This window comes from Puma concolor, chromosome A3 (genome assembly GCF_028749965.1).
Source record: "Puma concolor isolate L17-30 chromosome A3, mPumCon1.1.hap2, whole genome shotgun sequence".
Taxonomy (NCBI): Eukaryota; Metazoa; Chordata; class Mammalia; order Carnivora; family Felidae; genus Puma; species Puma concolor.
In genome coordinates, this window is record NC_141669.1 from 117,733,201 (window position 1) to 117,758,313 (window position 25,113).

Consider the following 25,113-nt stretch of genomic DNA (forward strand, 5'->3'; position numbering starts at 1 on the left):
TAGAGGAAGGTTATTTTATTTCTCTAATCTGCAAATTAACAATTTTTAAAAAAGAAACATAAATTATTAGAAGAGTAGATGGAGGCATATAGATATTTTTAGCTTCATTAGGTCAAAAGAAATGAAGGACAAGAACAGGAGACAAGCCTTCTAAGAAACTTGCTGTTCCGTCTACAACATGAAGAGGTGGCGTTTGGGACCAAAAAAGAAATTAAATAGTTGATTATGCTTGCTCCTGAAGGAGTCAGTCTTGCTGAGCAGTAGTAAGCAACATTCAAAAGTCCACACAGATCACTGAGGCCCCTGAACAAAGAAACTTCTTCCAGTTCCTCTGGCTCTCCCCACCAAGAATATCCATTCACTGTAAGACCAGAGAAGGACTCCTGAAGAGAAATGTTGAGTGTTCTCCAACAAAGGAGCTGAGGCTCAGGAAAGATAGTTTTCTTGTTGTTTCTATCTTGGAGGTGGACAAATGCTGAAGTCAACTGGGCTACACCAATTGTGGTTTGAACATGAAGCGTCCACTGGGTGTAACAAGATACCCAGGTTAGCATGGGTTGATGAGGCAGAAGCCAGGTCAGCACAAAGTCAGAGGCCTACTCTTCTAGTGTTGTGTCCACTTGATGCTCTTGAGGTCAATGCCATCCTGTACCATCTCCCAGAGAGGGCTGCCAAAGAAAAGAGAAACTGAGTGAGTTAGGGCTTAGATAGGAAATAGCCAACATTGGTCTCTGACCCCTGAGCCCTGACTTGTCTCCATCTCTTCTTGTCTCTCCACTTCCTTGCCCTGACAGACCCAACATAGTGGTTAGCAAGTCTTTCCCAGCTCTCTCTAAATCCTTGTCAGCTCTAACATCTCCACAGCTGCCAGCAAACAATAACTGGGTACCCTAGGCTCAGCTCCAGTGGGGCCAAGCCAATGGCATCAGGTTGTGGCCACATTCAAGAAGCTCTCATCCCATTCATGAGAGACTATGGACACAGTCTCTCTGGTGGAACCAAGACCCTTAGGACCTGTGTAAGCAAGTTTCAGCCTCTCTATTCATCCCCACCACACATGGACCACTTTTCAATACTTCTTTCTGGGTTTTACTCTATTTCTCAGGTGGGGCTAGAGCTTAGCCTTAATTTATCTGGGTATATAGCACTCTTATCCAATTCCTACCAGCCTCATCTTCCCAGAGTTTGACTGTGATTCCAATTGAAAAGTAACTCTTGGATCTTAGACCTGAGCAATCCATCTCATACAAGAACTACTGCTGAGAAATAACTACTAAGCCCTGATTCCCTTCAGCTTGAATGCCTTAGACAATATTCCCAGACCAGATATTACTTCAATGTATTTTGACCATGCAATGTGTGGTTTGTATTTCCCCAGTTACTTTTTTTCTATGCAATTTCATTCTGTTCTTGATTTATCCCTCTCCTTTACACCATGCATTCCCAGCATGCCTTTCTATGTATGACATTTTTCATGGCTCCTTAAAGTTAGCCACCTCCTTCCTGTCTTTTTTTTTTAATGTTTATTTATTTTTGAGAGAGAGAGAGAGAGAGAGAGAGAGAGAGAGAGAGCGCGCACAAGTGGGGGAAGGGCAGAGAGAGAAGGAGACACAGAATCTGAAGCAGGCTCCAGGCTCTGAGCTGTCAGCACAGAGTCCAACGTGGGGCTTGAACTCATGAACCATGAGATCATGACCTGAGCCAAAGTCCAACACTTAACCAACTGAGCCACCCAAATGCCCCTGTCTTTTGTTTTTAGAGGTCTCTTATTGTCATAGACTCACAAAATAAAGCTTTAGGGGTGCTTGGGTGTCTCAGCTAGTTAAGTGTCCGACTTGATTTTGGTTCAGGTCATGATCTCACAGTCGTGAGACTGAGCCCTACATAGGCTCCGCACTGAGCACGGAGCTGCTTGAGATTCTCTCCCTCTCTCCCTTTGCCCCTCTCCCCTCCTCGTGCTCTCTATCTCTAAAATAAAATAAATTAAAACAAAATAAAACTTTAGCTGAGGGCTAATGAAACTAGGTTCAATTCAGTTTGTAAAGGTCACAAGGAATAGGGGGAAGATGCTAAAGCCACACAGATAAGAAGAATAAGGCTTTGCGGCATGGTCTAGTAGAAATGCCCTTTGAGTGTGCCAGAGTACCAAAAAATCAAGCCAAGAAGGAATCTTGAGCCTAAGAAAATTAAGGAAGCAGTAGATATTTAAGCAATACAACTAGACCCTGGGAATGGAAATCGAGAGCCCAGAAAGGCCTCAGAAAGTTTGTCAAAGGAAGAAGAGTATATATCTGAACTTTCTCACTCTCAATAACTAGACCAAGAGAATCTTGAAAGTTGAATTTAACCAGGACAGAGCTCTGAAAAAATCCAGAGGCCTCAATGTCTCCAGGAAGAAGTGGAGCTCTATGGCTACTAAGGGAAGCCCTAGTGGCAGCTGGCTGACAAAGCATCTCTTGACCTTACTTATAAAGACTTCTACAAAGAACACTCTGAGTAGTAGTTCTTAATCTTTGAGAATTTGATGAAAACTATGGACTTTCTTTCAAAGAAAATGCACAACAAAACAACACTTAGCATACAATTTCAGGGCTATCATATACCTCCTGAAGTCTAGTCGCAGAACCCAAAGTAAGAATCTCTATCTTAAAGGGAGATTTTTTTCTAGTTAGTCTACAAATCCCTAATTTTGTATTGATATTGCTGCAATGACAACTATTAATACTGTAATAATGAAAAAACATCTGAATTTATGTAGTTGTTTAGGTTTTTTTTTTTTATTTTTTTTTTTATTTTTATTTATTTATTTTTTTTTTTTAATTTTTTTTTTTTCAACGTTTATTTATTTTTGGGACAGAGAGAGACAGAGCATGAACGGGCGAGGGGCAGAGAGAGAGGGAGACACAGAATCAGAAACAGGCTCCAGGCTCTGAGCCATCAGCCCAGAGCCCGATGCGGGGCTCGAACTCACGGACCGCGAGATCGCGACCTGGCTGAAGTCGGACGCTTAACCGACTGCGCCACCCAGGCGCCCCTAGGTTTTTTTTTAATGTTTATTTATTTTGATAGAGAAAGGCACACACAGGAGTAGGGGCAGAAAGAGAGGGAGAGAGAGAATCCCAAGGAGGCTCCACACTAATAGTGCAAAGCCTGATGCAGGGCTCGATTCTCATGAACCACAAGATCATGACCTGAGCCTCAATCAAGATTCGGATGCTTAACCAACTGAGCCATGCAGGCACCCCAGTTCTTTAGTTTTTAAAAGTACTTTGTCATATTCTGAAAACAAGTAGCCAAGGAGATTCAACTTCTTGCTTTGTGGAACTTTTTTTTTTTTTTTAAGTAAGCTCTACACCCAACGTGGGGCTTGAACTCACAACCCCAAGATCAAGAGTCACATGTTCTACCAACTGAGCCAGCCAGCAGCCCCAATTTTGTGGAACTTCTAAATCCTAAGATCCATGTGTTCTCAAAGGCTGGTTTCTGTCAGTGTGAACACATAGCCTGAGAGCAAGAGAAGGGTCAGGACTTCAATTTCTTCCACAGGGTCTCTGGGGCATAGTGCATACCTCATTTCTCGAAGACGCTTCACATGGTGAATGCACTTTTCCACTGTATAGTCTACTTCCTCCTCTGTAGTGAAACGGCCAATGCCAAACCTGAAAAAAAGCATAAGAGAAGAGCTCCACATCTGAACTCTGGCACCAGGGTAAATTCATTCAGCAAATACTCAATGAAAATCTATTCCACAAAAAAACATGGGAAAAGAACATGGTCAGAGTTTCTCAGAACAGGGTTTGTGGATCACCCATATTAGAGTCACCAAGACGTTTCCTATTTCTCTTCAGTCCTAGTGAGTCAGAATCTCTGAGTGTGAGACTCAGAAATCTTCAACTTTCCTATATGCTAACTAACTTGGATGTAAATTAAAAAAATAAATAAAAGTCAAAAAATAAATAAATAAAAATAAATTATTACAAACTGAAAAAAAAAAAAATAAATAAATAAAAGAAATCTTCAACTTTCACAAACTTCCAGAGGATACTCAATGAGCTCTGAGAATTGCTGCACTAGGAACTTTCAAGAAGAATCAAGAAGGGATAAGAAAAACAAGTATGAGGAGACTATAACAGGAAGTGAAGAATACAAAAGAGGATGGTTTCATAAATGTTGCAGCTCAACCGACTGACCTGATAGAAGAGTGAGCTAAATCCTCATCAGTGCCAATTGCTCGAAGGACATAAGAGGGCTCCAGGGATGCAGATGTGCAGGCACTGAGAAGAAAGACAAGGAGTCTTGCTCAATTCATCATCAGCATCTGCTTTTAGCCACAAATCTCTCATCTTGCTCCCACCCCAGGTCCCTGAAGTCATTATATGGAGATACAAGAGACATTCTAATCTGGTAGAGCTAAAGGGCCCAATGCTGCCTGCATTTTCTGGGATGTGACCCTAGCTCCTCTGACCCTTCAGCATGGACACTCCCAAAGCATGACAGAGCATGATACCACATAAACTGGGACTGACAACCACAGGCAGCAGAGAACCAGGTGCTCACTCTCCTATGGTTGAACACACCATCAGTACCAGCCTAGATGGCAGCTAAACCCTTGGTGGCCTTTGGAACATCCTTCAATTCTGGGGTTCTGCAACAGAACTGCTAGTATAACATTAGATCAGATGCATGCATCTCCTGGGACCACAAAAGGCACAAAGTCCTACCCCAGGAAGCCCTCCTAAGATCACAAACTTCAGCGAGTGCCAAGCCAGCTAAAAAACAGGCACTTACAAGATGACCAGGAGCTCTTGTGCCTGACATCTCCACACTAGGAAGCCTAATAATGTCTTATACCACTTAGAGGCCAGGCTGATGAACCCTTCCTGTCTATCCAGTCCAACTCACCTCCCCGAGGATAAGGCAACATCCTTGAGTGCCATCAGCAGACTCTCCCCTTCCACATATGCAAAGGAGAGGTTGATACAGCCTGGAGAGAGAATCACTGTGAGAGGAGTTGCAAAGTCTCAGGCTCTTCCAGAATGAAGATAGAAAGGGCATGTCCATACCTGGGTAATGGTGCTCAGGGTCCCCATTCATCACCACATCGGGAAGGCTATTCATTATTTTCTTTGTCAGTCGCTCTGCTAACTTTGAGATCCACTTATGGTCATACTGAGGAGCAGGCAAGGGAGGACTAAGCATAGTGACCCTTAGCAGCTCAGAAATACACAAGACAAGGAGTCCTATTCCCGTGCCCAGAAGTGACTATGCATCAGACCCACCTATCATCCTGTGTTACTCATGGAGACCACTGTATCCCCAGCACTGAGCACAGCACCTGGCATGCAAAGGTGCTCAATAACTGGACACATGGTTCCAATAAGCTACCAATAAGTGAGCCAATAATTTCTGAAAAGGCCTGGATTTTGGAGCCCATAACACCTCCCTCCAAACAAAATGTCAGCAGCACTGGGACAAGGATGGATTTCTTAAACCTCCTCTTCCGGCAGAAGTCTGACTCAGTTGTGCTGAGAACCCTCTAAGTGGAGACCCAGCACAGGGGAAGAAGTTGAGGAAGGGAACTGCTCTCCCCATACCTCCATCTCTTGCTGTGCCACCTCACACGCGGCCCCCAGCCCCACCACCAAGGGTGTGGGCACTGTCCCAGACCGCATACCCCGCTCCTGCCCCCCTCCACTCTGCAGGGCCTCCACACGTACACGGGGTCGGCGGCGAATGTAGATGGCACCAACCCCTGGGAAACAAAGTTTGTTACAAAAGAGAAAAAAAGAAAAAGGCAGATGAAACAAAATCTCACTTTCAAAAGCGGTCAAAATATTCTTTCAACTTTTCCGTAAGCTTGAAATTTTTCAAAATAAAAAAAGTTGGAGGAAAAGGAGAAATAGAAGTAAAAGCATGATATTTATCAAAATTATTTAACATCATGAGATAACTACCAGGAGTCATGACCGAATGGTTTCAAGTAGCTCCCTATGCATGTCTGAAATAACATCATGAAATACAGCATTAGTCATAATAGCAAAATACCAGAAACAACTCACATATTCATCATCAAGGCAATGGGTAAATAAATTATGATACCGTCAACACAATGGATTACAAAGTTGGTATATAAAACAAAAAGGAAGCTCCTTTTGTATTGCCACTTTAAAATCTCCAAGATACACTGTTGGAAAACTGGTGAAATCTGAATAAAATTTGTACTTTACTTAAAAAAAGGGGGGGGGGGGTTGGTGCCTGGGTGGCTCAGTTGGTTAAGCGTCTGACTCATGATTTTGGCTCAGGTCATGATCTCAGGGTTCATGAGTTCGTGCCCCATGTTGGGCTCCACACTGACAGCACAGAGCCTGCTTGGAATTCTCTCTCTCCCTCTCTCTGCCCCTCCCTAGCATGCTTGCTCGTTCGCTCTCTCACTCTCTTTCAAAACAAATAAGTAAATAAACATTTAAAAAATAATTAGGTGGAAAAAAAGGAAGAAATAGAACAATGAGTATAATAAGCTATTTTCTGAGTAAAAACAGAGGAGGAGGAGGGGGAAAATACATACATATATACATATATACATAAAATGTATATACATATACATATACATATATACATAAAATGTATATACATATACATATACATATATACATAAAATGTATATACATATACATATACATATATACATAAAATGTATGTACATAAAATACATACATACATATATATATATATGTAATGTAATGCATAGAATAATCCTAGAAAAATATTCAAAAAATAGCTTCCCCAGAGGAGAACTACATGAGTGGTAAACAGAAGTGAGAGACTTTCTGGCTTTGTACTTTTTTGTAGCTTTTGAATTTAGAACTTTGTAAATATACTACCTTGTCTAAATAGAATAAAATTGTTAAAAAGCGGGTGGGGGCATGGCTGGCTCAGTCAGTGGAGCATGCGAGTCTCGATCTAGGGGATGTTCAAATTTGAGCCCATGCTGGGTATACAGAGTACTTAAAAATAAAATCTTAAAAAAAAGAAAAAAACTTTGAGGAAAATACAGGGATAGATCAGACTAGAATTAAAAATTAGTACAATCTCCCAGTGTATCAAAGCTTAAAAATTTATGTAACTTAAGGGGCACCTGGGTAGCTCAGTTGGTTAAACATCCAACTTCGGCTCAAGTCATGATCTCCTGGTTCGTGGGTTTGAGCCCTGCATCAGGCTCTCTGCTGTCAGCATAGAGCCCACTTTGGATCTCCTGTTCCCCTCTCTCTCTGCCCCTCCCCTGCACGTGCATGCTATCTCAAAAATAAATAGACATTAAAAAAATGTATATAACTTAATAGCCATCAAACCCACTTACAGGAATTTCATGCCAAATATGAGCATGAATGTGCAAAGATACTCACAAAGTAGTCAAAGGTTTTAAACAGAGTGGCCACTTGGTAAAGTTCATCTTCTTCCACAAAGAACAATTCCTTAGGCAGAGATTGTAGGTACTATCAAAACTAAGGCAGTACTTCCCTAATTTATTACCAAGGACCCTAGTTTTGAAATAACTTATGTAACAAATGATACTTAATCAAGAAATATTTCATTTCCTCATCAAATTCAAATATCCTGACTATGTGAATCTCTGTGGTTCCCAAGTTCAGAGAGCATATGCACAGACCCCTGTCTGCATAGTGAAGGACATAATGTTATCTAAATCAACTGAGTCCCCTTCTTTCTGAAAGCATAAGTTTGGGTAGTGAGAGACCTCTACACATTTAATTGCTGATCAGAGCTTCTGCTCAATTGGTTTTGTCAAAATAGATACATCTACAATAAAAGCCAATAAAGGCAACTATTGGCTATCTATCTATTTTAATAAAAGATAGAATGCCTGTTATACTTTTTATTACTTTTTATAATGTTTATTTCTTTTTGAGAGAGAGAGAGAGAGAGAGAGAGAGAGAGTGAGTGTGCACATATGCACAAGCAGGGGAGGGGCAGAGAAAGGGGAAGTGGACACAGGGTCTGAAGCAGGCTCTGCGCTGACAGCAGTGAGCCCCATGCAGGGCTAGAACTCACAAATCGTGAAATCACAGCCTGAGCCAAAGCTGGATGCTCAATGTGCCCCAACCTGTTGTGCTTTTAAAATAATAGCTCATAAGGCGACTGGGTGGCTCAGTCGGTTGAGCGCCCAACTAACTCTTGATTTCCTCACAAGTCATGACCTCATGAGGTCATGATCTCAGGAGCCCACTAAGGCTGGGTGCTGACAGAAGGGAGCCTGCTTGGGATTCTCTATCTGCCCCTCTCCCACTCCTGTGCAAGCTCATTCACAAGCGCTCTCTCTCTCTCTCTCTCTCTCTCTCTCAAAATAAATAAACTTAAAAAATAAATAAATAATAGCTCACAAGGGACGCCCGGGTGGCTCAGTTGGTTAAGTGTCCGACTTCGGCTTAGGTCATGATCTCAGTTTGTGAGTTTGAGCCCCACGTCAGGCTCTGTGCTGACAACTCAGAGCCTGGAGCCTGCTTCGGATTCTGTGTCTCCCTCTCGCTCTGCCCCTCCCCCGCTCATGCTCTCTCTCAAAAAATAAATAAACGTTAAAAAAATTTTTTCTTTCAATAATAGCTCACAAAAACACTCTTTATAACCTCCGGGAACCTTGAAAAGAAGGTATCTTACATACTTCCAGGAGCTATCACAGCTTTTTCCTCAGGGTGTGCAGCTCAGGGTGTACACAGAATGTGTACCAGCATTATCAACCCCCATAGGCCCTCACCCCAGAGACAGAGGAGTTGTTGTTTGTTTTTATGGCTACCTCCATAAAATAGAAAACAAAAGTCTCTTCCCAAAGATTGGAGTGACAAGACAGAATTCTAGCTAGGAAACATTCCTAGGCCAATAGGACCAAAGGAAACACACTCTTGAGAGGCTAACAGGAATACAGACTATTAAATCTAGGAATAAACACCAAGAGGGGCGCCTGGGTGGCTCAGTCAGCTGAGTGTCCGACTTTGGCTCAGGTCATGATCTTGTGATTTGTAAGTTTGAGCCCAGCGTCAGGCTCTGTGCTGACAGCTCAGAGCCTGGAGTCTACTTCAGATTTTGTGTCTCCCTCTCTCTCTGCCCCTCCCCGGCTCTCTCTCTCCCTCTCTCTCTTAAAAATAAACAAACATTAAAAAAAAATAAAAAATAAAAAAAGTAATATATACCAAGAGATATAAAAGTGCAATCTTCCTCAGGCTACAGAAACACATAGGGAATAAAGGACTCAAAGAACATTGCTATCACAGTGGGGAAGACAAGACAGCTGGACTTATTTAGCTTAATTTGATATGACAAAACCCTTTGTTCCTCAACCAAATTAAAGTACTTGCCTTCTAAGGATTTTCTAAAGAGACCATGCAACAACAGACTGCTATACACAGTTAGCTGCAAGAGTCTACAAATAGGCAAGCATTCTTGGTTGTTGTTAAAGGACACTTGCATTAGCAATTCTGCATTCTGCATTCTGCAAAGCACTATGAATGTACAACTTCCTCTGACAGCAATGGTAATTCCAAAGGAGTCCAAGGAACATCTATCTAGGGTTTTAATAGGAGGTCTGAGCAAAGGAACTCAAGGAGGGGCTGGTACCTTTGGGACCATAGATTTTATGACCACTGATGCTCATGAGATCAATTTTCATGTCATTGACGTCAAGTGGGATTTTTCCAACAGCCTGGGCTGCATCGGTATGGAAATATACCCTTCTGGAACTGCAAATCTGTCCTGAGGAGACAACAAAGGGGAAATCATAGCACAATGCTGGGAAGTCACCTGGCAGTGATCCAACAATGTACCATGAGTTCTAAAGCAAAACTGCATCTGGCATTAGCCTCTAGCCATATAGTAAATAACTTCTCTCTTTCTCTTCCTCTCTCTGTCCCTCTCTCCCTCTCACTCTGTCATTCTCAGCTAGCTTCCTTGATTAAATAAGGGCAAGTACAAATCACCAAATCAAAACATGCCTGATATCCTGATGCATAAAACTCTTCCTACCTTGTTAACACTGGTCTTTCAATACATCAAATTGACTTTTACATCCTTTTTAATTTCCAGGAAGCAAAGATTAGCAGATCTTTTCCTAATGTGTCCTAGGAGTTACAGTGAGTCTCTGACTCTAAGTGAGCACAATAACAAGATGTTCTAAAGTAACAAAGGTGAAAGAGGAAGAGAAAAAAACGGTAGTGTTTTGTTTCGGCACCGACTGCAGTTAAATGAAAAGAACATAAAGGATACTAGACCTGGATTCAAATACTGGCTATGCCATATACAATAGGTCTTTAAACAAGGAACTGAAACTCCCTTTCCCTTGATCTCCCTCCCACTCCCAGGAGACCACTCCTGCTCCTCAGATGGATCCCAGTGGTGGGCAAGCATCAAGGTCCACCCAAGATACTCACCTATTTCTGCAATGGGCTGCTTCACTCCAATCTCATTGTTCACAGTCATGACTGAGACCAGGCTGGTATCTGGCTGGATGGCAGCCTCTAGTTCCTAAGAGTATCAGGAGCAAGAAGACTATATAGTACCAACAAAATCCTCCCTAACTCAGAACACAGGCAAGCTCAGTCTTAAAATGGGGCCTTTTACTAAATACCTATCAGAGTGGTTAAAAAAAAAATAGTGACAACACAATGCTGGCAAGGATTCAAAGAAACTACATCATTGAAACACTTGGTTATTACTACTAATACAAACGTAAAATGATACAGCCATACCGGAAAAGAGTCTGGCAGTTTTTGCCTCTTATAAAACTAAACATGAGATTACCTATGATGTAGTAATTGCACTGTTGCGCATTTATCTCAGGGAAATGAAAACAGATTCACACGAAAAACCTATACATAAATGTTCATACCAGCTTTCGGCATAACAGCCAAAACCCAGAAACAACCCAGATGTCCTTCAATGGGTGACTGGCTAAACAAACTGGTGCCTCCATACCACGGAATACGACTAACTGATAGAAAGGAACAAACTACTGAGACACGTAACAAACTAAATGGCTTGCGAGACTTACCCTAAGTGAAAAAAGCCAGTCCCGAAAGGTTACATACTTTATGATTCCATTTATGTAACATTATTGAAATGACAAATTAAAGAAATGGAGATCAAATTAGTGGTTTTAACAGAACATGAAGCATCACTGCAGTGAGGAAACTATAATTTGACAGTGATGGTAGTTACACAAACCTACACATGACGAATAAGCACAAGTGAAACTGGGGAAATGAGAACAAGATTGGCAGACTCTATCCAAGTCATTACCCTGTGTGAGAAATAAGGGAGATGATTCATTTTCAGAAATACCAAATAAAAGTTCTGCTATCTAATTAACAATAGGATTACAACACACTGGAAATATACGAAACCCACCCCTCCACAATGGAGTCCCAAACCTTTAGACACTTCACTTTCTGGTTCTTCTTCCCCTCTCTGCTTCGTGGGCTTATTTTTGCGGGCTTTGCGATGAGTATGCACCAAAGAACAAAGGGAGGAGGGACTGAAAGTCTCTGCGTCACCTCAGGGAATGTACATTTGTTGCAACCAGACTACTTTTTGCCTTACGTGTGCATAGGCAATGTCCAGATAAGGCAGTAACCTCTGTAGTATTCAGCCAATGAGGAACCAGGGGAGGGACTTGCATGCTAGGAGATAAATTGTCTGCTGTAACTGCCCTAAGTATGACTGTCCATCAGATACCCGCTCTTGGAAGAACACTGATAAAAGACTCACATCACTGTGCTCTGAGTCTCTGCATCCCTCCTTTGATAGAGTCGATGGGCTTATTTTTAACACCTGGTTGGATACTGGATTACACTTTTGCAAGATATTATCATGGGGGAAACTGGGTAAAGGGTACATGAGATCTCATTGTATTATTTCTTAAAACCACATGTGAATCTACAATTATTTAAAAAGTTTAGGGGCAATACCCGTGTCCTCCTCTACCCCGGGAGTGGAGCCTGCTTAAGATTCTCTCTCTCCCTTTCCTTCTGTCATTACCTTCCACCCCTCTCTCTCTCTCAAATAAGTAAGTAAGTAAGTAAGTAAGTAAGTAAGTAAGTAAGTAAATAAATAAATAAATAAATAAATAAATAAATAAATAAAAATAGCCTGGGTGGCTCAGCCAGCTGAGCATCTGGCTCTGTATTTCAGCTGAGGTCATGATCCCAGAATTGTGGGATCAAGCCCCACATCAGACTCTGTGCTGAGGGTGGAACCTACTTGAGATTCTCTCTCTCCCTTTGCCCCTCTCCCCCATTTGTGCTCTCTCTCTCTAAAATAAAAAAAAAATAATAATAAAAACTATCTTTATTAAAAATTACAAGTTTAATTAAAAAAGGGACAGCCTTTCCTATGTAAGGTGGTCAGAGTAAGCTGCAAACAACTAAAGTAAGTAGCAAAAAACAAGGTTACTGGTAACAGCACTGAGGCAGGGACCTCATCTGACTAAAATGTTATCTTAAAGGAATTATTAATCAGCCTACCAACATCCTGCTTTCCCTGACACTGGTCTAATAGAAGTTCTCAATGTCATGTTTCTCTCAGTTTCTTGTTTGCTTCCTTCATAGCAGTTATCCCAATTTGTAATTATTTCATTTGTTTCTATGTTAACTGTACTCTTCACTAGAATGTAAGCTCCCTGAAGGCAGGGACTGAGCTTGTCTTGTTAATCCTTGTGTCCCTAGTGCCAGACGCTAAGGCATAATAAATACTATGAGGTGGAAAAAGACACATGTGAAGTATTATGAGAAATAAAAAGGCAGAAAAAAAGTGCTCCTAGCATTCAAGAGACTTAATCTAGTGGAGAGATAGGCATAAACATACAACAGAGCACAAAAGTAAAAAGCCATTAAGGAATTTAAGGAATTTGGAAAAAAAAAAAAAAATATTTAAAGGGGTTGGAGCATCCAAAAAGACTTCAGCAAAGAAGTGAGCTTGAGTTAACTTTTTTAAAAGAGGGAGAAAAGGTATGTGCAAAGAAAAGGACAACAGATCAAAGGTGAGGGGATATGTGAGAACAGGCCCACAGCAGGACTGACCAGGGCATATCAGGGAGTTGTGCAGGCAGTGTGGCTGAAGTGGAGGGTTGTATGAAGGGTGCAGTGGTCATCAATACTGAAACAGTAGGTTAGAACCAACATGTCTATTCTGAGACCAGTATTACCCTGATATCAAAACCAGACAAAGATATCACACAACTACAGATCAATATCCCTAATGAATATAGACATACAAAAATCTTTAACAAAATACTAGGAAACCAAATCCAGCAACCTATCAATGTATACACCATATTAATAGAGAAAAAAAACATATGACTACCTCAATAAGCACCAAAAAAAACTCATAAAACCAAAATGCTTTCATGATAACAACACCAACAATAAAAAAATCAAAAAACTTGGAAGAGAACTTCTTCAGTCTAACAAAGGACATTTATGCAAGAGCAACTATGAAAAATCCAAAGTTAACATCATATTTATGGGCAAAGCTTTCATCCAAGATCAGGAGCAAAACAGGGTGTCTGTTCTCACCACTTCTATTCAACTTTGTACTAGTAGGTTTTGCCAGGGCAACTGGGCACGAAGAAAAAAAGGCATCCAGGTTGGCAACAAAGAAATGAAATTATCTCTACTTGCATATGACAAGACTCTGTCTACAAACTGTATCTTAGGATTTGACTAGGGATGCTGGTATCCAAAATCTGGTGGACAAGATGCATGAACTCACTACCCAAAATGTACATATAAGGATATGGGCCACAAAGGGAAATATTCTTCACAAAAACTACAGCTCTTCTTTAGAGGGATGAGAAACTAAGTACAGGGAAGGAGGAGGCCAGAGCTTTGCCATGGTGAGTGTTGAGTCCCTGGCATCCTGCACAGACACCCAGTGGTCCTCATATAAACCAGGAAGCACTGACAAAGCTGAGAAACAAATCCTCCAGAGAAAAGGAAGACAATACACACTCAAGGGGAAACATATGCTCAGTTTCTCTCCCAGGCCTATTTCTCTAAGTTCCCCCTCACCATTAGGTCTAGTCCTTCAAGCTCTGACTGAGGCTAAAAACACAAATTTACAGGCTGAAACCAAGCCCCTCCTATGTTGTCCCTTCTGCCAGTAGCCACTCCTACCTTCAGGTCGATGATCCCACTCTTCTTCACCGGGAGGTATGTGACCTGAAAGCCCTCAGCTTCCAGTGAACGGCAGGAGTCCAAGACACATTTGTGCTCTGTCTGAGTGGTGATCAAGTGTTTTTTCCGTGACCTATAGAACCTGGCCACCCCCTAGAGATTGGTGGTGGTGAAACGAAGGAGAATATGCTCAGAGAGACAGCAAGCACTTCAATCCCACTTGAAAGAAAAAGTAGGCAAGGGTTCTGTGCTCCAACATTAACTCTGTGACACCAAGTATATATCCTACAATTCAACTTAATTCTGACACTACCCTAAGTTAGTGCAAACCCCACAGATGAAGGGACTCACGTCCACAAGACTAACCCCACTTCAGATGTCAGCCACAAGGCCCAGGTGTCACAAGCCACTCCCCAGGACTTTTGCCTAGCTGGCTACAAATTCAGGAGTTCCCACAGCCCCCTAAGGTTCAATAATTCACCAGAATGACTCCCAGAACTCACTGAAAGCACTACACTATTAGAGTTTTATTATAAAGGATATAATTCAGGAACAGACAAATGGAAGAGATGCATAGGCGAGGTCTGAGGAGGGGAAGGGCACAAAGTTTCCATGCCCTGTCTTTGTAAATCCAGGCATGCCACCTGCCCAGCACATCCATGAGTTCACCAACCTGGAAGATCCTCCGAGCCTTATTGTCCAGAGTTTTTATGGGGGTTTTGTTACAGAGACATGACTGATTAAATCACTGGCCACAGGACTGAACTCAATCTCCAGTCCCCCTCTCTTGCCCTGAGGGAAGTAGAGCTGAAAGTTCCAATCCTCTAATCACATGCTTTGTCCTTCTGGAGTGGCAGCCTGTCCTTTGCAACTAAGGGGCCACCATGAGTCACTTCGTTACTATAACGTTAGATTATGGTCCAAAGGGGTTTGTAATAAATAACAAAAGACATTTCTATTATTCAGGAAACTCCAAGGATTTTTGAGGCTCTGTGCCAGGAACAGAACAAAGACCAAATATATTTATTATACCACAGGTAGAAAATATACCACAGGTTGGGGCACCTGGGTGGCTCAGTCAGTTAAGCGTCCAACTTCAGCTCAGGTCATGATCTCATGGTCCGTGAGTTCGAGCCCCGTGTTGGGCTCTGTGCTGTCAGTTCAGAGCCTGGAGCTTGCTTCGGATTATGTGTCTCCCTCTCTCTCTGCCCCTCCCCCACTCATGCTCTATCAAAAAATGAATAAGTGTTAAAAAAAATTAAAAAAAGAAAATATACCCCTGGTAGATTTCCTCGCATCCCAGGAAAAATCCCCTCTTTTTATTTCTACTTAAATAGCAAAACATGCAAATATGTTGATACTGATACCCAAAGCTGTCAGTGTAAAAGTGAAACTCATGAACTCATTCCTTGCTAATGGCAGTATTTATGCTACAATCTTTTCAGAAAATCATTTAGAAAGATGTCTTAAAAGCTGTATTCACACTCTTTAACTGTGATTCCTCTTTTGGAAATTTACCTTAAGGGAATATTTCAAAAGACAGATCAAGCCATAAAGATGAAATATGTTCTCATATTTACAATCTTTAAAAAAATGGAAAAATTAAACACATCCAACAATAAAGTAGTGAATAGTAAACTATGATAACACAACTCCATGAAAAAGAATGTAGTTATATCAAAAATTATGGAGTTTGAAATGGAAGAACATAGGGTATGTTATCAATAGTTACAAAAGAATAGGGGTGCTTGGGAGGCTCAGTTGGTTGAGTGTCAGACTCTTGACTTTGGTTCAGGTCATGATCTCATGGTTCATTAGATGGAGCCCCACATCGGGCTCTGTGCTGAGATTCTCTCTCCCTCTTTCTCTCTCTCTGCCCCTGACTCACTTGCACATGCTCACTCTCTCTCACAAACTAAATCTTTTTTAAAAATGGTTACAGAAGTGGCTTAGTCGGTTAAGCATCTGATTTTGGCTCAGGTCATGATCTCACAGTCCATGAGTTCACGCCCCACATCAGGCTCTATGCTGACAGCTTGGGGCCTGGAGCCTGCTTCAAATTCTGTGTCTCCCTCTCTCTCTGCCCCTCCCCCGCTTGCACTCTGTCTTTCAAAAATAAATTTTTAAAAGAGCATAAAAGCTCAATTTGTAAAAAAAAAAAAAAAAAAAAAAGCTCAATTTGTTTAAAAAAATGGTTACAGAAGAATAAATATGGCATGCTACAGTTTGTGAAAATATTAAAATTACATATGTATGGATAATGATTAAATTATTAAATATTAAAATACAATATATGTATGTATAATTCTTTTTCTTGGAACAATACTAAACAGAATTAGTTTATTTTTTTTTTTTAATTTTTTTTCAACGTTTATTTATTTTTGGGACAGAGAGAGACAGAGCATGAACGGGGGAGGGGCAGAGAGAGAGGGAGACACAGAATCAGAAACAGGCTCCAGGCTCTGAGCCATCAGCCCAGAGCCCGACACGGGGCTCGAACTCACGGACCGCGAGATCGTGACCTGGCTGAAGTCGGACGCTTAACCGACTGCGCCACCCAGGTGCCCCAAACAGAATTAGTTTAGAATTAACTTTGCAGAACAGGATTCAGGGCCAGAATAAGAGGGAAAGAAGAGGAAGACTTACACTTTTTTTTAATTATTATTTCTTTGTAAATTATTTTCTAATGTTTATTTATTTTTCAGACACAGAGAGAGAGAATCCTAAGCAGGCTCCATGCTCAGCACAGAACCCAACAGGCGCTCAATCCCAACCTAAGCTGAAATCAAGAGTTGCAGATGCTTAAGTGACTGAGCCGCCCAGGCTCTAGATACTTTATGTTAAACTTTTCTATAGGGTTAAAAAATCTCATCACATATACACTGATTACCTTTATTTTTTTATTTTTATTTTTTTAAGATGTATTTATTTACTTATTTTACCTCCACATCCAATGTGGGGCTTGAACTCATGACCCCACGATCAAGAGTTGCATGCTCTAAGGACTGAGCCAGCCAGGGGCATCCCTGCACAGATTACCTTTAAAAGTTAAGGAGAGGCCCGTGGGTGGTTCAGTCAGTTGAGTGTCCATCTGACTTTGGCTCAGGTCATGATTTCACAGGTCATGGATTCGAGCTCTGTGTCAGGCTCTATGCTGACAGTTTGGAGCCTGGAGCCTGCTTCAGATTCTGGGTCTCCCTCTCCCTCTCTCTGTCCCTCCCCGGCTTGTGCTCTCTCTCAAAAATAAATAAACAAACATTAAAAAAAAAGTGAAAGGAAGGGTGCCTAGTGGCTCAGTCGGTTAAGCGTCCGACTTTGGCTCAGGTCATGATCTCACATTTCATGAGTTCAAATCCCGCATTGGGCTCTGTGCAGACAGCCCAGAGCCGGGAGCCTGCTTTGGATTCTGTGTGTGTGTGTGTCTCTCTCTCGGCCCCTCCCCTGCTCGCACTCTGTCTCTCTCTCTCTCTCAAAAATAAATTAAAAAACACTTAAAAATTTTTAAAAAGGAGTTAAAGGAAATAAAATGTGCAACCCCATTACCCCCACAAGCTTATAGAATACTACCTTAAAAGCAGAATATAAAACTAATTAGGCCAAAATTATAACTACATGAAAACTACGTTCTTGAGGATAAGGAACATAAAAAGGAAAACATTTAAAAGTTCCCCACCTCCTTCCACTCTCTCCTATCTGTTACCTACAGTGTCAAATCCTCTGTCTAAACAGACAGACAGAATAGTCTCCTATTCAGGAGACTAAGGGGAAAACTCACAACTATTCTTAGCAATCCCTCACCTCTAGGTTTGGGAACAGCAGAGACTTTCAAAGCAAACATTTTCAAAGTTTTAAAAAATATTCCCCATTCCAGAAATCATCCCCATTTTTGGAAGGATCTCCACTTTGGGTCTGGTTTCTCTATTCCAAAGGAAGGACACCTTCCTGCTAACAGAATCAGGCAGAGTACTGATGACTCTGGAGCCTGTCCCAGGCCTCCTACACCCAATCTAAGCTCAGAAAAACCAATACTGGCAGCACAGTTGAGAGATAAAGGTGAGAAGTGGGGGAGACAGTTGAACCTACAGTAGCCCACACTTTCTCAGAGCCTTGGTATTTACACAAGTGGTCCTGGCAACCAAGTCCAGTCCAATATGATTAAGTTATATGAAACACCAGCAACACTACTGAGAGTTGAATTTTACTTTTGTTAGCACCACAAACCCAAGGATAGAGTGACTGATCGCAGAATGGGTGATGAATGAAGAGACCTCTTTTAGACAACAGGCTTGAGCAATAGAAACCTGATCCAGGGGCGCCTGGGTGGCTCAGTCGGTTAGCGTCCGACTTCAGCTCAGGTCATGATCTCGCGGTCTGTGAGTTCGGGCCCCGCATCGGGCTCTGGGCTGATGGCTCAGAGCCTGGAGCCTGCTTCCGGTTCTGTGTCTCCCTCTCTCTCTGCCCCTCCCCCGTTCATGCTCTGTCTCTCTCTGTCTCAAAAATAAAAATAAAACGTTAAAAAAAAAAAAAAAATTAAAAAAAAAAAAAGAAACCTGATCCAGGCAAAAGGACCCATCGTGACCACCTGGCTGAATACAGACAGGCCCATTAGGCGACCCACCTTGAAATATCCATAGGCCCTAACTAACAAAAGGGCTACTTCCAACAACGCATAGTTACCAAAAAAGGGAAAATTGCATAAGCGCCCCTAGCTCCTCACCTTCCCCCTTTAAAAACAGCCCCCACCCACTGCCTCCTTCTATCTCCTTTGTTCTGACTTGAGTGAATCCTTTCACTGCCTATGCCACCAGCTTCCATGGATTGGTTCCCCATCACCACATATTGGGGGACCCATCTGATTGGGAGAGACACCACAATGAAGTGAATGCCTGCAAAGGCATAGCAACCAGTACTTCAAGATGGGAGCATCTACATAAACAGGAGGGACACCTGGCTGGCTCAGTCAGTGAGGCATGCAATTTTTGATCTCAGGGTTGTAAATTCAAGCCCCACATTGGGTGTAGAGATTATTTAAAAATAAAATCTAAGAAAGGTAGGAAGGGAGGGAGGGAAGAGAACTGTTGCAAACAGATCTCATTAGAAAAAAAAGGGAAGGCTGAGAGGAAGGCAGCCCTCAAATCACATATGTAAGGGTGTAGCTGGTAACCAGAAGCAGAGAAGCACTCCCAACTGCAAGTGGATGCTGGACTTCTCTGTGACTAAATCAGAAGGATGGGGAAAAAGTCTGAGTCACCATTATCTACTCCCTGAAGTAGCTGCCATCCAAAACACCAGTGGTCAATGGCTAAAGAGCCACCTCCTTTCATGCCCAACTATCTCAATGAACTCAGTTCAACAGAAGCAAAGACTTAGATGGAGTAGATCACAAAGGGGTTGAAGGAAGCAACAAATCAGAAAGAGCACATGTTTGTCTGTGTCTTTTATTCACAATAAGGTAGGCATGGGTGGCTGGGAAATACATATACGAGTCCAGATGATGGAGGGACACCATCTCCCAAGTCAGGAAAGCCCAGATATGCCCTCTGGTTCTCTTACCTTAACTGCTATGTTGTTAGATTCAGTAGCGCCACTGGTGAAAATGATCTCACGAGGATCAGCCCCAATCAGAGATGCTACTTGCTGCAAACCAAGAAACAGAGATAAATAACACCAGCTTCCCAGGCAAGAATGCAACTGCAGACACAGCTGGGACAGAGCTCTGGATCAAAAAGTATGCCACTACATTCTATCAACTGTCCAAAAAGCTCTGCACCCTCTAGGGTCAGAAAAGGGGTAGATTCAGTTACATCCCAGATCTGAGGCTCTTTTCACATCTGATAAAAAATGATAATAGGGGTGCCTGGGTGGCTTAGTGGGTTAAGCTTCCAACTCTTGACTTCAGCTCAGATCCTGATCTTGTGGTTGTGGGATCAAGGCCCGAGTTGGGCTCCACACTGAGCAGGGAGCCTGCTTTGGATTCTCTGTCTCTTTCTCTGCCCCTCCTCCACTCATGCACAGGCTCTCTTTCTCTCTCTCAAAGATAGATAAATAAACTTTAAAAAACACAAAATAATAATAATATTGATTTCTTTAAAATAACTTGTTGAGCTCCTAGTATGTATAAGCATTGTGGCATTGTGTTAATAAACACATCACCAGCAAGATCTCATTTAACCACACAATAATCCTAACAAGCAGGAACTATTACAATCTCCACTTTGACGTGAGGAAATTGAGGTTTAGAGAAATTAGATAAAATTCCAAAGATCATTTAGTTAGGAAAAATAAAAACTAATAAAATGCTTTCAGAGGGACTCCAAGGGCCTGCTCGCTACATCTCCTCCAGAAAGAGCCCCAAACCACTTCCACCTCCACCCAGAGTTACGAAGGAAATGCCTCCCACAGTCCACTGAACCTCTGACATCAGAATCTCTTAGAGTCTTCTATACCAACCTGGCGAGCACGTTCCATGGCTGCCTCACTCTCCCAGCCATAAGCATGTGTCCGGGAGTGTGGGTTTCCATAGTAGTTGACCAGGTAAGGGAGCATGGCATCCAACACCCGAGGGTCCTGAGCACAACAGAATATATCAGTGTCCTTGAGTCCATAGGTAACTCAAGCCCCACTCCATCCCCTCAGACTTGCCCAACTACCTCAACACACTCCCAACCCTTCAGACACTGCTTAGACAAAGCCTCATTCTTCTATCCCCTTAGGTACTAAACAAACATCAGCCTAACATACTCCCACTCTCAACCCATCTTAAATCATTCTACCAGATGATTCTTCTACCATCTCCTCAGGTAATCTACAAACATTGCCTTGTCCTGATAGATGTTTCTGCATGTTTCCATTCCTGCCAGGCAATGTGATCTACAAGGGCCAGGACATGACAAGAGTCCACATGTTGATGAAACCTTCCATTAATATCGAAGTGCTTATCATGTGCCAGGCTGTTTAAAGGGCTGCTTTATGTCTTTTAACCCACGTAATACTTGCCCAAATTCACACAGTTATTAGTAAGTGGCAATCCAGCTAATTCCAGAGGCTATGCATTTAACTACTACCAAAGTGCCTACATTGAAGTGATCTCACCAAGGTCAATAGCTGGTAAGTAGCAGAGCCATTTTTAGTGGATTACAAATTAAGCCTCCTGACTCCTGGCTCATTGCTTTTCCCAACACACACTTCTCAATGTCTCTCACTTCTGCAGGATCCAGTCATTTATGTGCATTGTCACTTCTGCAACATGTTATAAATAGCCTTGGGGAAAGCTGCCCCTCTATCCTTACCAGAGGAGTTGTAGCTTGGACGTCCATATACAGAGGTCGCAGCACTGACTCCACCTCCGGAGCAGTGGCTGTATCTGAGGGAACAGCGGACTGGGGGGCATTATCTACAACTGACCAAAAAAAAAAAAAAAAAAAAAGAAAAGAAAAAGAAAAAAAGGTATGAAGTGGCCAAGCGTGGAAGAACGCAACTATGGCCACAGGGTATCCAAAACAGCAGGTGAACGTTGGATGTAGGTGAGATAAGCTAAAAGGATGCTGGGGTTGAATCTCAATGGAAAAGGAAACAAAACATCAGCGACCTTAAACAAACTGTAAAAGGAGGTAAGGGAGAGAGACCATGTTTTTGGAAGGGGATGCTGGGTCAATATTCGAATTGCCTGGTTGGGAGGGGGGAGGGTTCGAAAAGGGCAAAGCCATTTAGAAGGGGTGTGGAGACGGAGTAGCTACGATCCCCTTCAAAGATAACTGGCTGGACGACTAGCATCTCCAAAAGTGCAGGAGAGATCTGAAGGCCGACCGAGCCTCCAAGCCTCCGAGGGCCTGTGGGGCAGAATCTGAAGGGTAACGCGGAGAAGTCAACCGTACTGAGGACCGGCCTGAGAAAGTTTGAGGGGTGCAGCGAGGAAGCAGGGTCAGGGGGTCCGGGCAGCGGACGGAAGACGGAGATTCGGTAATATTCCGGTGCGTCGCCACGCCAAGGGGGAAGGTCCGCGCTGGTAGGGAGGGTGGCGGTGAGTGGGGCCCGGAGCGTACCGCGCAGGCGCAGCCCCCGAGCGGGCGCCTCGGACCTGGGTCCCGGAGCGGCCCGCACAGCCGCGGCCGCCCGCCTCCAAGCGGTTCGCAGCAGCATGGTCCCGCTAGCAGAGCCCCCCGCCCGAAGCAGCGGCACTACTCTGCTACACGCTCCCGGAAGTTCTGCCTCGCGCCCCGGAAGCAATTCCTCAGGCCGCGGGCGTGCTCCGCCTCGCGTTTGGTGTGAGACGTAGAACTGAGCGACCAAAGCCGCGAACGAGGTGAGGTGGGGGCACAGCGGCGCGGGGACCCGAACGCTAAGAGGGTGATGGAGTCGGGTTACGCGCTTATTTTCCTCCCTGGACTTCCCCGAACCCTTGGATCCGCTCCCCACCCCGCCTCCTCCAGCCCCCGCTTGACTCGGGCTGGCGGCTAGGCCCACACTCCCTTAACCCTCGAACCCCGCAGATGCCGGTGGCCGTGGGGCCCTACGGACAGTCCCAGCCGAGCTGCTTCGACCGCGTGAAGATGGGCTTTGTGATGGGCTGCGCAGTGGGCATGGCGGCTGGGGCGCTCTTCGGCACCTTTTCCTGTCTCAGGTGAGGGGCGAGGGCGGTGATCTATGGGCGGAACTACCGGACCTTTTCGTCCCGCGCCACTTGGCCTGCAGCCTGGATAGAACCTACTTCGTTTCAGTTCCCTCGCTTTTAATGAGTGAGACTGATTTCCTATCCACCTTCAGTCTGGATGGAAAGGTTGGAAGCCTTGGCGCTAGAGAATATGAGCTCTCAAACTGAAAGTCTCTTTACTCCTTCTGTAACCTTAAGCAAATTGGAGTCTGGGTTACTTAAGTGTAGAATGAGGTCAGTAACATCTACTTCATGGAGTTGTAAGGATCAAATCAGAGCACACTTCGCACAGAATGTAGCACATATTAAGTGCTCAATAAATGGTTGTTACTACTGTTGCTGCCGTTATTTCTAGTTCTGCATAGTGAATCTTATTGAGAGCAATTTTACTGTACTGGAAACAGGATATAGATAGGAAGCAGATAAACTCTACACCCTGAATGTCATTTTCACATGTAATAGAGACTATTATTTCCATTTTTCCACATTGTAAATTACCATTTACTGAGCACTGTTCTAAATGTTGAATGTGTTATCAACAATCCTATGAACCTTTTGATCCCCATCTTACAGTTGACATAGCCTGTAAATTGCAGAGCTGGGACATAAACACGTCTGACCCCACAATGATTGCTTTAATGCCAGGAAACCATCAGAGAGTCAAATGTCTTTATATATACCAGAAAAAAAAACTAGTTTCTCTAGGTACTTTGCCTCAGCTGCCTCCCCAAAACCGAAGTCTGGTCATAATACTATTCATCAGAAAAGCCCCAGAGACCAAGATGCATGCTTTTTTTGCTAGTCATTACCCATCTCAGGTGGAAAGAGATAACGTCCTGCCAGACTTCAAAAGGGCTTGATTTACTACTCAAGTAATTTGGGAAAGGGCAGTTAATGCCATTTCTTGTATTTTTTGTTCCTGGTTTGCTGCATCTTGGTTTCCTCTTCTCTTAGGATTGGAATGCGGGGCCGGGAGCTGATGGGCGGCATCGGGAAAACCATGATGCAGAGTGGAGGCACCTTTGGCACGTTCATGGCCATTGGGATGGGCATCCGATGTTAATCAGGGCAATGGTTGTCCACTACAGCTACTCCTTCCCATCAGTGCCAGCTCATGTACTATAATAAAAGAAATCTTTGAGTAGTGTTTTTTCTTCTGACTTGCCTATATTCAGCTTAGAGCTTCTAAGGTGGGCCAATGAGTAGGTTGCATGTTTTTCAAATCCTGTTAACCCAAAATTACAAAAATTTTCCATACATGAACTGTCCATAGATTCTAGTAAACTCTTGTTATTCAGCCTCATAAGGTTGATGTTACGGTCACCATTTTAAAGGTTAAAAACTAAGTCCAGATTTCCTCAAGGTCACACTGCAAAAGGTAGTGTTAACCCAAGTCTCATTTCCAAAGCTATGTTCACTCAAAAATTGTCCTTTGGGGCACCTGGGTGGCTCAGTCTGAGTGTCCCGACTTCAGCTCAGGTCATGATCTCACAGCTTGTGAGTTCGAGCCCCGCGTTGGGCTCTGTGCTGACAGCTCAGAGCCTGGAGCTTGCTTCGGATTCTGTGTCTCCCTCTCTGCCCCTAACCCACTTGCATTGTCTCTGTCTCTCTCAAAAATAAACCTTAAAAAAAAAAATTTGTCCTTCAAGGTTTGACTAAATCAGGAAAAGAATAAATCATCCATGGGGAAACAAACTCAAACTATCAGACATTTCTGTAGCTTAACAGCACAAAATTCACATAATTTCCTAACCAGCCATCTGTGAGGATATCAATTGTGTAACACTGACCCCTGCCCCCAACACTGGGAATTGGTTTCATAAGATAGGTTCCTTGTAATAAGGCCAAGTGTCCTTCACCTACTCCTGCCACACAACCCTTGACAAACTGTGCTTTAAAACCGTACTGCCCCTTGGGGCACCTGAGCGGCTCAGTCGGTTAAATGTCTTGATCTCAAGTTCAAATCCTGCATTGGGCTCAACTCTGAACATGGAATCTACTTTAAAAAAGAATCATTACCCCTCAACGAAAACGGTAATGTTATGACAGACATAAATTATTTTGGGAATATTTGGGTGTCCTAAGGACACTCCTGCAGGTGCAACCAAGACACTACACTAACCAGGGTAACTACAGCAGCTACATTTCCCAGAGTGGGATGCGGTCTCAGGAATGGATTACCTGAAGGATCTCAAATTCATTTGACTACTTTCTGTCCCTCACACTATTCCAATTACTTGTACATTTCCCTTAACATCGTTTACATCTCATTCTGCAGCAGTGGGCAAA

The 25,113-nt window shown here is 43.1% G+C and overlaps 2 protein-coding genes across 3 annotated transcripts; one reads left to right on the forward strand and one right to left on the reverse strand.

The window, feature by feature from the left end:
• On the reverse strand, positions 1 to 22,351 carry NFS1 (NFS1 cysteine desulfurase). Of its 2 annotated transcripts, XM_025931994.2 has the most exons (13): positions 22,217 to 22,351; positions 21,464 to 21,573; positions 20,625 to 20,741; positions 19,728 to 19,811; positions 14,175 to 14,327; positions 10,434 to 10,527; positions 9,625 to 9,759; positions 5,595 to 5,752; positions 5,064 to 5,169; positions 4,903 to 4,984; positions 4,191 to 4,274; positions 3,570 to 3,659; positions 1 to 668 (listed from the first exon to the last, which is right to left on the reverse strand). In XM_025931994.2, the coding sequence occupies exons 1-13, from the start codon at positions 22,311 to 22,313 to the stop codon at positions 605 to 607; spliced, it is 1,374 nt and encodes a 457-aa protein (XP_025787779.1). In that variant the 5' UTR covers positions 22,314 to 22,351; the 3' UTR covers positions 1 to 604. The 2 variants fall into 2 exon arrangements, with proteins under 2 accessions (XP_025787779.1, XP_025787780.1); XM_025931995.2 differs by lacking the exon at positions 14,175 to 14,327.
• On the forward strand, positions 22,339 to 23,971 carry ROMO1 (reactive oxygen species modulator 1). Its single transcript, XM_025932107.2, has 3 exons — positions 22,339 to 22,476; positions 22,664 to 22,794; positions 23,779 to 23,971. The coding sequence occupies exons 2-3, from the start codon at positions 22,664 to 22,666 to the stop codon at positions 23,885 to 23,887; spliced, it is 240 nt and encodes a 79-aa protein (XP_025787892.1). The 5' UTR covers positions 22,339 to 22,476; the 3' UTR covers positions 23,888 to 23,971.
• The last annotated feature ends 1,142 nt before the right edge of the window (positions 23,972 to 25,113 follow it).